This window comes from Arvicola amphibius, chromosome 5 (assembly GCF_903992535.2).
Source record: "Arvicola amphibius chromosome 5, mArvAmp1.2, whole genome shotgun sequence".
Classification (NCBI taxonomy): Eukaryota; Metazoa; Chordata; class Mammalia; order Rodentia; family Cricetidae; genus Arvicola; species Arvicola amphibius.
This window is the reverse complement of record NC_052051.1, coordinates 16,568,705-16,584,950: the sequence shown is the minus strand read 5'-3', so window position 1 is coordinate 16,584,950 and position 16,246 is coordinate 16,568,705. Positions and strand designations below refer to the sequence as shown.

Genomic DNA, 16,246 nt, shown 5'->3' with positions numbered 1-16,246 from the left:
CTAGTTCCCTTCCCAAGCCCACTCTTTGCAGGTGCCTGTTTCTTCATGGTTGCTTAGTGGCATGAGCCCCTGAGCAGATCAGGGTTCAGTCTCAGCCTGGGAGTGATGTGTTATAGTCTGAAGCAGTGATTGGCACTTAAGTCTCATAGATGAGGGATCAGGTCTGAAGAGAGGAGATCTTACCAAGGAGGACCTGAGACTATGGACATGCTTTTAGGACACAATATATACCATTTTTAACTTCAGCATCCAGGCCCCTCATTTTTATCACTCTGTTTTCTACTTTGTCCAGTATTAGAAGGTCATGCTGTCTCAGAATACAAAAATGAAAAGTAAGTCAATTTTACCCACATACCTGTTTTTGACTAGATTATCAGCCTTTGTGGAGATAGTTTTGTTTTTGTTCTGCAACAGACTTCTAGATATCTTAGTTTATCATCTTCAGGTGTCTGCTTGGTGGGTGTGCTCTTCCTGAATATGATCTATCCCATGGTTGATAAGAAAAAGCCTTGTTGATGGGTGTGAGGATTAGAACTACCAGTTGGATAATGATATAATATGCTTTGGGTATAGAGCAGGTTAAGACTCAGGAATATTTTACCCTTGAAACAGAGAATAGCTATATGAGTCTTTCTAAAACCCACGAACTGATATATATGTAGGGTGATTTGCCATGAGCACTGTGGTTTCCATACAAACTTTAGCTTCTGTCTTCCAGGTCTCGATCTTCTCTTTTACATCAGGACAACCTGATACCTTAAACTATTGATCACTTCTAACCACGATAATATCAATGCAAGGCATATCCACATGTATTTGTCTTTGGGATAATCAAAAGAGCCCAACTATATGCCCAAGTTGTGTCTCACTCACCTCTATGCCCTTGAAGTAACTCACTGAATGAAGCTGAACTAACTGAAGTGGCTCAGGAGTTTCCTTACCTCATAGAGTGTGATGACGCCATTGGTTTCATTGGGAGGTTTCCACTGGATGTAGATTTTCTCCTCAAAGGGCCCTCCCTGGATGGACTCAAGAGGAACAGCTCCTGGAACTGAAGAAGGGAAATGTTGTAAGCCTGATGTCACCTCCCACATCATTTCTCCAGTTCTAGTAACCAAGACCACAGTCTATCAAAGTTTCTATAAAGGACTAGGCATTATATGTCATGACTGATGGTTGATACTACCTCTGCTTCATTCTCTTGACTTTGCACAAAAATGACCATAGAAGATCTGTAAATGAATAAATATGGGTTTATTTCAATAAAACTTCATTTCCAAAATCAGACAATTGGATGGATTTGACTGACAGCTTTTCATTCACTCACTGAGAAAGCCTACTGGTGAAGTAAACCTGATTGGTCACACGGAACATAAGTAGGTAGACTTCAGCTTACTTTAGGTTGTAATTTGATGCATAATAAAATGATTTATTAAAATCATTTTAATAACTCAGTCCCTGATCCCTGCCAAGTTTTCTCCAACTTTATAAAATGCTTCCTAGTTTTATTAATTCCTGTGTCCAGCAGTAACCACATGCCCAATTAGAAGAACCTCATCTTGCTCCAAGAAGTCAGCTGACTCATTGTGCTGCTGAGTCTCGTAATCCTTTGCTGGGTAGATGTTTAATATTCACTTGTTGGTTGGATGAAGAGGTTGGTGCATGGCTTATGCCAGTATTTCACCCTAATGAGCACACTTTTCTTGAGATTGCTTCTATAATAGGCCAGTCTTTCCTTCAGCATCTTCTGGTTGGTTCCAGCATCCTCTCACAACAGTTTGGAGGATGCTGAGCCAGAAAGAAAATGATTCCCCAAACTTCCACTTATAAGCCTTTAGAGAAGGAAGAATTCATGTAAATCATTACCAGATCTATTTATACTTTGGCATAAGAAAAGCAGTTTACTCTTACTAGGTGCTTACTCTTTGATCCAAACTTTACATAGATTATTTCACTTAAGCTACAAAACATCTCTGCCTAGTGGGTATTATTCTCCATGCTGATAAAAAAAAAATGAAGTTTTGAGAATTAAGTAACTTGGTCAAGGTCATACTTAAGTTGTAAAGAAGGAATGGAACACCTGTCTCAGAACTTCAGTGCATATATTTTTAAACATCATGCTATGCTTCTCTGGATAGAGCCTCAGCCATATGCTGCAATCAGTTCCCCATTGTCAAATTAAAATTTATTTAAGTTTTTCTCATTATGGTCATGATGCATATAATTGGTTGATATTAAGAATATACAAAAAGATCTTCTGGTCGGCACCATGTTCTCTTAAGATATATTATAGCTTCAGTTTAGTATTTTGTGGGACTCCTGACTGTGAGAATGAGTGGGGCTCTGATTCTTGTGCCTCTCTTGGGCTTCCTTCCTTCTTGTGGTTTGTCTTGTACAATTTTGATAATATTTGTAAAGCATCATTATATTTTACTTTTTTGTTATTCTGCTATCTTGTAGAAGCTTGTCCTGTCCTAATGAGAGACAGAAAGGGAGTGGATCTGTATGGAGGAGCAGGGAGATGTAGAAGGAAGGGAAACAGTGTAATCGAGATATAGTATAAGAAAAAAAAGAATCAATTTTCAATAAAAGGGTGAAAAGGGAAAATAGAAATAAAAAATAAAAAAGTGAATAAAACAAACAAAAATCTTAAAAGAGGATGAACAAAAATCACTCATACCCAAATCCAAAGATAGCTTTCCAGTAATGTGTGGGAATATAGCCGCATATATATCTTTTAAATATAAAATTTGAATTTACTTTTTGTCATATTTAATCTATACTGTGTATGCTGTATTTTACTTTCTTTCATAACTAGAAAAGCATAGACCTTAAAATTTCCTAAAATTCTAATGTTCTTTTGAGATCAAACATTTTAATGGCCACTTGGAAGCATGTGACTGCATTATGGACATAACAAATCTCTCTTTTTATTGAATGTTAAGTTGTTTGAAAATTTCATTGTTGTGGATATCATGGAGTTAAACATGCTTTTAAAAATTACCACAAAGTACAGGTTTTCTTACAAGATGGTCATATGTTCATTGTTGCTGAACCTCCTTCCCCCATTTCTCTGCACTTGCCTGTGTGTTTTTATGCTTCTAGTGCCCCCGTTCACCTCCCTGAGTTCCTTACTTAAAACCCACATTTCCACTCTCATGGGCCCCTTTGGAGCATCATTACCTTGATAAAAACTCACTCCCACAAAAATGCACACATAAAAATTAGAAACTCAGGGCTATATACAAGAGACAACATACAGTATTTGAAACTCTGAACCTGGGTCACCTGACTTAATACAATATTTTCCTGTTCCATCCATGTTCTGGCAAATTTCAGCTTTCTTGATGGGCATTCTTACACATAAGAGTCTGCATGCAACTTTGCTAGTGTCCTCAAGAAAATTTGTGGCAATTAATTTACTAGGCCTAAGTAGACCCTATTTTTAGAGATTTTGACACATATTACCAGATTGCCTCCCAGAAAGTCTGTGTGAGTCTGGGCTCCTAACAGAAGAATAAGCCTAGGCCTGATTTCTTCCCACACTGACTATTTAAAAAATTAAGTATATGTGCCATTTTTAGAATACTGGAAAGCAGAACTTTTTCCACTTTTAATTAGTCATTTGCATTGATTCTCTTTAGGAGCATGCTCTCTACACCCTGTGCTCAGTTTCCTGTACGTGTCTTCATTTTTGCTCATCTTTATCTTATGGCACTGTCACTGCTATCCCTTTGTAAAGACACATTTATTTTGCATAGTTTACAAATATGGTTTTTTGGTGACTGTTAGTCCTTTTGTTTTTGCAGGAATTTTGGTGTAGGAGGTCCTTCTGTTTTTGTGTTGCTTTCATTGGTTAATAAAGAAACTGCTTTGGGCCTTTTGATAGGGCAGAAGTGAGGTAGGTGGGGAAAATTAAACAGATTGCTGGGAGGAAGAAGGCGGAGTCAGAGGAACGCCATGAAACCTCCAGAGACAGACGCTGGGAATTTTACCCGGTAAGCCACTGCCACATGGCGATACACAGATTACTAGAAATGAGTTAAATTAAGATGTAAGAGTTAGCCAATAAGAAGCTAGAGCTAATGGGCCAAGCACTGATTTAATTAATACAGTTTCTGTGTGGTTATTTCGGGACTAAGCTAGCCGAGTGGCCGTGAAGAACAAGGGCCCCCTCCTCCTACAGATTTTCACTTGCCTTTTAAAGTTTTTAATTACAAACTTTAAAGTTCTACAGTTTTTAAAATGAGTCAAAATTCTTATTGCTTCTTCCTAACCCCCTTTCCTTCTCCACAAACATATCTTAATTCATGTGATGAGGGGACTGTTATTGACATTAGGATTAACCAACTAACAAAGGGAAATATAACCAAATCCAAAGCTTGTGATCAAGGGAGCATTAAATAAATGTGTTAAATAGCTATACCTGTAATTATTTCATTCAAACTATCAGAACTCTCAGGTAAGGGTATATAATACTAGGAGAACAATGAGCAAAGAAAAAGCTAGGCTAGCAAGCCAGGACACTGAGTGGCATGTAAGTCAGAGTTGATGGATAAATAGAGTACTTAGAGGAAAGGGAGTATTGGGAGTGTGGTGGATAGCTTTCTGAGGTCAAGAGTGGAAAAAGGAAAATCAGTTAAGTCTGCAGTCATTTTGGAGACAAAGGATGTTAGCTTGCAGCAGGGCGAGGAGTCTAGAAGAGACATGAACTGTAGAATTCTTTCATGCTAAACCAGCATGAACTGATGGTGATGGATGAGGGCAACGATGACAGGATGTGTCAGGGAGGGCCCCAGCACTGTTAAATATAACTGAGGAAATCAGGCTGTTGTTCATATAGGGAAGGATCGTAAGGATGGCTAATTTTGGAGAGAAATCTGGTGAGCTCAGCTTTTCTACATGTTCTTGAGGTACGTGTAGAACACCCAACCAGAGTGGGTGAATAGCCTTTGGAGGGAGAGACAAGGTCAAGACCGAAGATTGGATATTGAAATCGTATCCTAGAAATAGGCCCAGCAGCAAAAGCAAGAGAAGAGGGGAAAGGCAGTTTCCAGACTCGGCTAAGAGAAACTTGTCTCAACAGCGAGGAGGAAAAGACATGGGGGCACAAGGAGCCAGTGTTGAGAAAAGCAACTAGGAAACCAGAAAATTGAGTTGTCACTGCAGCAGCTATGGAGGGAGAGGGAGTTGGGATGGGACTGCTTAGCAGTGATGGATATGGTTGAATAGTCAACTCAGATGTGGCCTTGAGATTGCTAATGAAACTAGTATCCCAACACTTGCATCAAGAGTAATAATACTGTAGGGGGACTGGTTGTGTACATACTACCTGAAGAGGGCTAAAAAAAAGTAGAAGATAAAGTGCAATGAACAAAATCTTTTCATTATAAAGGGCAAGAAAATGTAAAAGACGAGAGAGATGAGAATTGGGGCCAAAAAAACCCAGTCCTTTTCCAAAGATGGGAAGGGTTACCTTGGCTAGGTTAGTCAAAAATAATCCCAAAGGGGCCATAAGTTAAAAGAGTGGAGAAGAGGAAGGGGGCTGTCTTGGGAGCACCCTGGAAAGACAAGAGCAGGAATGGGTGGGTAGAAGTCCCTTTTTCACTGTGACAGGTGAAAAGAGGATGAAGTAATGAAGCTGCTTAGGCAAAGGAACCTCAGTAGCCTAAAGTTAAAGTGGGAGCTCATCTGCCTTCCAGCAGTGCAAGACTGTGGGGAGAGCAGAAATGGTCGAATCACTGAGTAGACAGTAGAATGAAGAGAGAAATGGGGCTTCTACAGATTCATCTGAATGTTTGTCTGAAGGTGGGGAAGGTTCATCTGGAATTTATTTTCTACACTGCACAGAGTAGAAATTTTAACCATAATTCTTTACAGTGTTCTTAGGACAATTATTTGGCCAGTGAAAACTTTTCACTGTGATTTAAAATGCCACCTTTCCACGATGGGTTATTTTATAGCCTGGCATATGTTTCAGCCTTCACTAGGTCATAGATCCTAGTATGACACTACCTCCTTATTAAGGTTGGGATGATATGCTTTAACACTGGCAGAACAAGCCCTTCTCTTTCATTATTATTCCCTTTCCATGTTTCTGGGGGTGTGGTTATTCTGTTATTGTTCAAGAATAACACACACATGTGATCCTAGTGCTTAGGAGGCAGAGGTGAGAGGATTAGAGGCTCAAAGTCATCCTTGTCTACATACCATTTGGGAGTAAACACGGTTACATAAGAACCCGTGTCAAAAAAAAAAATGTCAGAAGAACTTAGAAATAATTTTATAAAATTTCAAAGCTATTCCAACAGAACTTATTTTTGCAGATTCATTTCTATCTTCTTTTGAGGGCAAAGAACAGGTCTATAACTATGGGTCCTTCTAATCTGTAACACTATTTAAATCTTCCTTCATTAGTACCTCTAATTGTGTCCATTGATTAAAGCTATGGAGTATTTTTTGTTTCCTATAAATTGCATTTTAATAATTTTATTACTTTCTTCCTCTTGTTTTGTATTATATTAAAAAGCTTCTCTTTTTTTGCCCTAATATAAAATCTACGAAATTTGTCTGTGTTTACAGGATGATAATGGAATAATCACATGATGATTACATAAGAAGCAAGGTGTTATACCCTCTATGCCTCTGATCACTGACTCCTTCTTTCCCCTTTACCACTGGCATCAACATACCAGATATTACAAAACTTCATCTTAATCACCCCAAATTCTTATTTGGAGTCAACAATATAATCACATGACCCAGAACAACGGGTCATCTAGGTTTTCTTTCTTCCTTTCATACATGCAGATCAAATGTTCCGAGACCTCCATTCATCATTCTAGGACATCTGGAGATCCATCAGCCGTGTCTTCTTACTCTTCAGTTCAAGAATGTCATTTTCCCAGGTTTATCTTATCATTCCACCTCAGACTGAACATAGAGTTATTTCCAGGTGGGTCTCTCTTGTGCCTGGCTCACATGAATACATGAATTTTTTAAAACTCTGTTTGAATGTATACTAGACTCCATTAAGGTGAACCCAACACTTCTGGCTCCAATTGAGAATCTTTTGTTAGAAGAAATAGGGACTTCAGCTCTCATCTTCTAGGTCCTATCTATCCACATCCTGTGGGCTTTTATCATCTGTCATTAGGGGTGTGGCTCACTAACCCTGGTTGGCTTGGAAGGGGCTTCCACCTCAAAGGTCACTCAAGGCATGGTCTGCTCTTCTTCCAGACAGACTAAAGTTGGCAGACGCTCTGGATGCCTGCTTCTTGAGGTGGTACCTCCTAGTCAGCCCTTTGTCAACACAGCACCCTCCAGTGCCTGACCAGTTTCGTTTTCATCTCCATCCTGAGATGATTTACCGTTCCTCCCAGTGCATCCATAGATACCAAGGTGTACTTAGGAATAGATGGACCAAAGAGATTATCAGTATACAGATTTCCTGAGTCATACCAAATTGTTTTCCAAAGCGATGTCAGAATTTTGGACTCTCTTGTTCAGTGTTCTATAAGTTTGCACATTCCAATAGCCTTAAAAATACTTGGCAATATCAGTTTTGAAAGCCTAGGCCAACTGGTAAGTGATTTCCCAGAGATTTCTATCTGTTCCTCCCTGTTTAATAAACGAGTTGAGCATCTGTTAATATTTGTTGGCTGCAATGCCTCTTTGTGTTGATTTACTGGTTTCTTTATTTCATAAAACAAGTCTTATATTTAAAAAAAAAACAACTCTCTGAGGGCTGGGTAGCACCTCAGGGGCAGAGTATCCGCCTCTTATATTCAGAGCCCTGGGTTCTATCCCCAGCACAGGAAAGCAACAACAGCAACAGGAAATCTCTCAGTTTGTGTCTTATATTTGCCTTTGGATATAAATCAGTTGTTAATTTGAATATGGTTGAATTCACCAGAGACCTTCAATTTTTATATGAGAGTTGAGAGAAAAAGGCAAACAGCAGCAGACACTGTTGGTGCCCCATCCCCATCCTACTGAAAAACACACAGTCTCAAACACCTCATTTTCTCTTTACTTAAGGCCATGGGGATAAACCTGGTGACCACACAGGGGAATCAAGGAGTGTTAGTTAAGTTTTTAAGACATCTCTAGTAATCATGAGAGACAGGAAGTTGACGGATGGGCATCCGTGTTTCTTCACCACTGGTTTGGTTACTCCACATTCTACTGGCTTTCATCTGCATCTTAAACACTGAAGTGTTGGTGGCCGTGTGGTTAGGGGTGGGGTTGGTAGTGGTGATGGCAGGGAAGAAGACACTAGGACATTTTCCAATTCGTGGTAGACTAATGCTATCACCAATGACTCTAAGCGTGAATCACCAGGAAAACAAAGCTGAAAACTAAAAATGACACCTAAAAACCATTGAAAATAAAAGTTTTGCTTTAAAAAACACTCATTGCATGCATTTGTACTCATCTGTTGAGGAGAAAGAGTGAATGAGTCAGCGGCCGTGTTTGGGCTCTGTTCTAAAATCCAGCGTTTGATGGAATTGCTGGTTAATATATGTTGCCCTGATTCATTCTTTCCTCCCCTGCATCTCCCTCTCCGTGTCCAGTGTGGCCACCTAAATAGCCTTCCACTGAAATCCTTGTAGATTTAGCTTCTGAGAAACCCAAACAAAATAGTCATTTGAAGAAACACTTTCTCTCTTTCAAGGTCCAACAGCATTTTTTAAATGCTCCTAAAAATTTGGAAGCGATGCCTTTGATAAAAATGATCTTTATTAAGTGCACACCTGCAGTCTAGCATCATTTACCAAAATAAATTACAGGACTTACGTGCCATGCTATTTTTAACTTCGATCACGTTCCCATGCGGGTATGGGACCGGAAGTTCTGTTTTGTTTAGCCATTCTGATAGACCAACCCTGCATGCACATCGCTTTCTCTTAATGAATCATGATTTGCCACACTATATAGGAAAAATGATGGAGGATGGCTCAGTGGTTAAAAGCACTGGATACTTTTCTCACGAGCTGAATAGTATTGAATTTCTTCAGGACTGTCTTAAGTAGCCAACTTTTTTTTTTTTTTAGCATAAATACACTTTTGAACCCATATACAAATTAAAAATGTTGGGGGTTTTTGTTGTAATTGCTTGAAGATAACTTGCCTTTTATATTAATCTATTTGTATGATGTTATATTTTCCCATCACAAGTATAATGCGCCTATTTGGGGGGGCCTTCTTGAATGTCCTTTGTATATGTTTTTATTGCAATTATAAATAGTATCTTTAAAAAATACCACATACCTGTTAGACAAATAGAAATGGAATATGTTCCTCAATGTGGATATTTTGGGAAATATACCAGTTTTAAATCTAATATTTGTATTCAGACTCCTTTGGGTTATCTATGTAAATAATCACAGCATCTGTAGCTAATAACAGTCTTTTTCTTTCCAATATTTTAGCTCATTTTATTTTTGTCTTTTAGGGTCAACAATACAGTATTTAATGGGAATAATGATAGACATATGTGTTTTTCCAATTTCAAAGATAATGATGCTATTCTTTTATCCTTGCATGTGGTGTTTGTAGGTCACTTGTAGTTATCATTTAGCAGGTTAAAAGGTCCATTTAATTTCTCATATTCAAGGAAATTTTATTTTGAAATCATGCTGGGCTTTAACTGAATCCACTGTAGTGATGATACATTTCCTCCCCTCTCTTAGGATGTTAATGCAGTGAATTATATAAATGGATATTGCAAAGTTTAACAGTGTTGCAAAGTTTAAGCCAATGCTGGCTTCTTTCTTTAAATATATTTTCAACTCATATATGTGATACTGGGTTGTTCAGCTCTCTTTTGATTGGGACATCTACACTTAATTTCCTTCTCTCATTGTGAACTTGTCTGCCTTGAAAGTCAAGATTATGGTCCCATCATGAATTGGGGCAGGATGTGCTGGTATTTCCCCTTTATGAACGGTTGTGAGTAGCTTGAGAATACAAATTCCCACAATGATGATTCAACCACATGTGTAAAACAAAGTCAAACTTTTCAACTGTTAAACTATTTCTTCATTGAAAAAGTCTATGTCATTGGTTCTATTTCTGAATATATTGTAGAACTACGTAAAAAATTTTCTCTTTACTAGGTTTTAAATATATGTCTAAGAATTTTTCCATGTCAGAAAATATTTAAATGTTAATGTAAAATTATATTCGGAGTCTTTTGAAACTCTTGTGTGTGTGTATGCTTGTGTGTGAAATTAACTCTGTACAAGTGGATAAAACAAACATCTCATTAATTTAGTTCTAGTGAATGTCATTCAATGACCTTGCTTTTATTTATAGATTTTTATTCCTTAACTACACATCTAGCAAATAGTTTTGAACTCTTACGATCACTGTGGGGGAAATCATAGCTTTACAATATTAATTTCCATTTTAGGGACATATTCCATATCAGTGTTTACTTAGATATTCTTAAAACTAGATATTAGCATTTTCTTTATAAAACCAACAACAAAAAGGTCTTTTTATCTTTAATTCCTGGGGGACCCTAGTTTTGCAATATCAGATCCTTTCCTCTTTAATAAAAATGGAGTCCTTTTTATCTGACCAGAAACCTGTCTTTATGAAACTCATAAAAGGTATTTTCAGAGGTGGGAATATTATAAATGGTCTGACTTTGTGAATCATTCTGATAATGACCGAAGCCCAGTTCTGTTTCTCTAACTCAAAGGGAAAGGAAAGAACAGAACACGTGCATGCGTTATTTGACCAGACAAGGATTCTGTTTGTCTTGTGAGGATGTGGTACTCAGAGCATTTAAAGAAATAACCAGGTATGAGGAGGGTTTGGTGTAGGTGGTCCTTCTTTCTATGTGTTGCTTGCATTGGTTAATGAATAAAGAAACTGCCTTGTCCAGATAGGGGAGAACTTAGGTAGGCGGGGAAGATAGAACTGAATTCTGGGAGGAAGAAAGCAGAGTCAGAGAGACACCATGGATCTGTTGCTGGAGATAGATGTGCTGAAACTCTGCTGGTTGGCCACGAGCTCATGGTGATATACAGATTAATAGAAATGAGTTAAATTAATATGTAAGAGTTAGCCAATAAGAAGTTAAAGCTAATGGGCCAAGCAGTGATTTGATTAATACAGTTTCTGTGTGATTATTTCAGTTCTGGGTGGCCGGGACAAACAAGTGGCCTTCCAGTTACAAGGGTTCTCTACAGAGAGACTTTCTAGGTGTTTAAGGAGGGACAGCCTGTAGTATTCAGAACATTGTACTTCCTCTATTTGGAGTGTCTCCTTCCAATGATGTATTAATGTCCTTTCCATGTTGAGCTGTTAAGTCTCAGTGCTCAATTTGATAAGATGTAGAAGAAAGAGAAAGCAATCAGAGCACAAGTATCCATCTTATTGGCTGCAGAAACAATGTAACCAGTGGTTTCAAGCCCTCACACCACCCCCAGCCACGCCTTGATTTCTGGTCTATGCTCTTGAAGCTGTAAAGTCAAGATAAACACTTCCTCCTAAAGTTGTTGCTATCTGAGCTTCTCATCCCAGCAACAGGAAATGTGAACAAGTTACTTTCCTTACTTGTACACTGGACATCAACTTCCAGTAAGAGCCTTCATCCTGTGCACTGGGGCCTGACATCTGGAGTTGAGATCTTGGTAGTTCAACCCTGCCTTTAGCCCTGACTCTTAGGGGTTGGCTTTCCATGCAACTCTGTATTAGCTCCTCCTGCTATAGCTGTGTTACATTCTCTTATGGCACTCAGGATAGTTTCCATTCTTTGGGAAGGTATCTCAAGAAAGGTGATCACCATTTTAAATCAAAACTTACATTCTCATCACTTGGACTCTAAGCTACTACTGGACCCATGCTGCCAGGGTTTTGTTTTGTTTGTACTTGTTTGCTGTGTAACCTGGGGCAAGTCATTTAACATCGTTAGGTGGAATTATTTTTGCTTTAAGGAGGGTATGAAACTGGCACCTTTCTCATAGTTTGCCATGAGCATTTAATATTTCAACACCATAATGTACTGAGCAAGGCACCTGGCACAAACTAAGTGCCCTGTGTGCTTGCCCCTCCCTAGGATTCCACTGTGTTCCCCCAAAAGCTGCTTTAATAAGGACTGGGTATCACACTTTGAATTCTGTAGATTGTTCTTATTTCCAATGTGTCTCTGCCTCATGCTCCTTTTCTGGAATGATACCGTATTGCTAACCACAGAAGCTGTATCTTTTCATGGCTTACCAGGGATGCTAAACAGCTCTAACAATGGTCTTCAGATTTCTTCAGTAAATAATTGTAAAAATTTATTTTGTCTCTTAGGGTTCAAGATTCGTTGATTTGATAACATATTTATGTGTGCGTATTATCTAGTTGGAACTGTTCTAAGTACTTGCATTGTAACGGTAAACAAAACAGAGAGAATAATCCTGTCTCTGTGGAGTGCACTCTATTTGGGAAAATATACATAATAAAAGGTAAAGTATAAATGCAGAGTTTCAGTTGATAAATGCTAAAGGGATACATGAAGCAGGGAAGAGAGACAAAGTGTCATATAAGAGGCTTCCACATTTAAATGAAATTGGCTATGAAGAGCTCTTAAATTCTAAATAGGAATGAAGACATGATGGGGGCCAAAGTAGACGGCCATGTTTATCTGGTAGAAGGCCATTCTAGTCAGAAGGGGTGACAAGTGCAAAGGCCCTGAGGCAAGGGCATGCTTGGTAAAATTGAAGTCAACGATTGGATTCATAAAATAAAACAGAAGTAGGAGATAAAGTCAGAAAAAACAGAACTGGGGCTCCTAGGGACTTTGGACATTGTATGTCATGGGGGTTTTATCTCAATAGCATGAGAAAGACCAGAAGGGATTAGAGCAAGAGGCTGAGGTGATTTTCTTCATGGTTAAAAAAAAAAAGTCTGACCGGGCAGTGGTACCACATGCCTTTAATCCCAGTACTTGGGAGCTCTGGAGGCAGAGGCTGGTAGATCTCTGTGAGTTCAAGGTCAGCTTGGTTTACAGAGTGACTTCCAGGACAGCCTCAAAGCCACACAGAGAAACCCTATCTTGAAAAAAAACAAAACAAAAACAAAAGCAACAAACAAACAAACAACCCCCCAAAAATATTCTGGATGCATTGTAGAGAACAGTGTGGCGAGCCCAGGATTGAGGCTGAAAGAATAATTGCTCACATCATCCACACTGGTGATCACAGCAGCTGAAAACAGGGAGGCAGCAATAGAGGCTGTGAACCAGCAATGGGCTAGGTTGTTCAATGTCTCTGAGCTACTATATTGATGACAGAACTAAGAGATTATGCTGATGAGTAAGATGTAGAGAGTGAGCCTGGTGCACTAATTACAGAGAACCTAACATGAAGGGGTTTCCTAGAGCTGTGCATCCCAGGGTCTCATAAAGTGAGGAGCCACTAATAAAACACAGTGCTACTAATTAAGATAGAGAAGACAGTGGGGAGAAAGAGGTTGACATCGGTTGAGTGATGACTACCTCCTTCTATTTGGGATGTTTCGTTCCAAAGGACCAGAGCGATCCAAGTGAGAGGGTTGAGCTTGTGGGTAAGTAAATCATTCAGGAGGGCTGAAGAGAGGTCTGGCCTGGAGACATCCATTAGAAAAATTATTAGCTTGTGTGTGGATTTTAAAGCCAAGGGATCAGAAATAATTAGGTAAATAAATGGATCCACAGTCAGCAATCTGTGGCCCTTGATACAAATCCAACCAGCTGCTTGCTTTGATAAATAAAATTTTATTGGAAAATCGTCATACCCAATCATGTATATATTGTTGCTGGATACTTTCCTGCTGCAACAGCAGAATAAAATAACTGCCAAAGAGATCTATGTGGTCTACAAATCTACTTTCCCAAGTCTATCTAACCTTCGATTCCGAAATGACTGGAAAGAGACTCAAAAATATAAGTCAATAAAGCTGAGATGTTTAAAAGAAATGCAGGAGAGAAAGGGAGTCTAGAAATGTGTGATAACATGGAAACTCTGTGGAAAATGGAGTTTAAGGAGAATGTGGCAGCCAACCATGCCCAACAGTGATGGCTGGCTAAATAAGATTTGACTCTTGGAATAATGATGGTTGAATTCATTAAGATCACAAGAGTGATGGTTAATCCCAATTGTCACCTTGATATGATCTAGAGTTATCTAGAAAATGGATCTCTGGATGTGCCTGTGGATGAGCATCTTGATATGATCTAGAGCCACTAGAAGATGGATCTCTAAATGTACCTGTGGATGAGCATCTGGTATGATCTAGAGCCACCTAGAAGGTGGATCTCTGAATGTGCCTGTGGACGAGCATCTTGACTAGGTTAATTGAGGCAGGAAGAGCTGCCTACTGGGGGTGACACCATTCCTTGGGACAAGATCCTGGACTCTATAAAGATGAGAAATGAGTAGAGCAGGTGCATTTATTGCACTCTGCTTCTTAATTGTGGATGTAATGGAACCAGAGGCCTCAGATCCTGCTGCTGTAACTTCTCTGCCATGATGAACTTCTCTGCCAAATGAGAACCAAAACAAACTGCTTGCCTCTTAAGTTTTGTCACTGCATCTTATGACAATAACAGACAAACTAAGTCATCGGGTGATCTCAAAAGAACTGTATTGGAGAAGTGATCTGGATTTGAGCTACTTTGGCTGAGTGTGTTCATGAAATTCAGAAGGGGAAACTGGTCATGTGGAAAAGCAGCTGGAAGAGCAGGGAAGAATGGACAATCTTGCTTTTGTCTTTTTAAAGATGATGAAAATAAAGCTTCCATGGAAAGTGCAATAATCATTTACAGAGAAGGATTTTTGCTATAGGGTAGACAGTATACTAGCACTAGAGTAATGACCTCCCTTAGGGAAAGGGAAGTAGGATTTGGCACATTAAGTAGAGAAATTGGTTTTCACTTAGAAAACAAATGTTTTATCTCTGGAAATGAGAGGAAAGATTGAGTATGTGGGCACTACGTGGGTCAAGAAGTATCAAATGTCTTCAGTCTCCTTAGTATTGTAGACAAGGTCATCAGCTAAATATGATAGCAATATGGAGGTGACAGAGATCTGAAGATGCAGATAACTATTCTGTAGAGAGTAGAAATAATGAGTTCATCAGGAAAAGAACGCTGTTTTTGGACAGTTTTTAGGACATACTCCATCGGTGTCCCTGATTTCAACTGGAGCAAATGGAAGGGTGGTGTGTGGTCAGCTACAAAAAGGGGGCCTCGGATAGGTGAAGGATTCCATGAAACAGAGCTCCATGTACATGAAATGAGAGCCAGGCTGAGAGGTTGAGAAAGCAGATGGGGCCTGGAATGATTGGCCAGTAACCTGGGAGGGAAGAGCAGGGAAGGCAGAGAGGAGAAAGGTTCATTCCAGGAGGGTTGAAGCTTTGTACCTACAAAACTTGAAGGAGTGAAAGAGGAAAAGTCACAGTCAACCTGAGCGTTTGTAATCTGGATTAAATAAAGGTTGGAAGCTGTTTAAAAAGTCCTCCTTTGCCACAGCGAGGAGAAAATATACATAAGCCCTTGGCCTGGCTTTTTTCCAATCAAGAGTTATATTCTCTCTCTGCTTCTGGCTCCACACCACTTAGCACAGCTGAGGGCTTTATGTGCAGACATCTGTGGAGTGTAGCTTTGTAACATATATTTCCTTTATTTGTAAGAATTTTGTACATGTGTACAATGAAATAAGATCCCACTCCCACTTTCTCCATCCAGATCTTTCCACTTTCCCAACACATGCTTCTCACAGCTTCAAGTATGCTGCCACTGCTGCTGCCCCCTTCTCCCCTTCCTCCTCTTCCTCTTCTGCTCTGTCTTATCACCATATGGATGGAGAGCCACGGCAAAGCTGGCAGTCACCACACCTTTAGAGGAGAGTGCTCTTACTTCCCACATCAGCTATCAACTGCACTTTAGTAAGAGACTTGAGCTGGAGATTGTCATCTCCCCCATTAATGTCAAAACATTAGCTGTGCTGATCTTGGGCCGAGGACCACAGCTTCTGTGAGTTCATGAGTGGGGTAGCTATGTCATGTCCAGAAGTCAGCATGCCACAGCATTTCTTCCCATCCTTTGGCTCTCACATCCTTTCTGACTCTTCCTTGATGTTCCCTGAGCCTTGTTGAGGATGGAGAGCGTGAGTGGGGTCATGATGATGATAAAGATGTCTTGATGAGGGATGGACACTCAGTTTTTTACTCTCCTTGACCAAATATGCATCTCTGCACTGACTGA

The 16,246-nt window shown here is 39.4% G+C and overlaps 1 protein-coding gene across 1 annotated transcript in view; it reads right to left on the bottom strand.

Annotated features, from left to right (window-relative positions):
• Ptprt (protein tyrosine phosphatase receptor type T) overlaps positions 1–16,246 on the bottom strand; it is a 784,117-nt gene that overhangs the window by 364,320 nt on the left and 403,551 nt on the right. Inside the window, exon 9 of the mRNA XM_042055120.1 lies at positions 942–1,051. Within this exon, the coding sequence (XP_041911054.1) occupies positions 942–1,051 (110 nt within the window). The remainder of the gene's footprint in view (positions 1–941; positions 1,052–16,246) is intronic.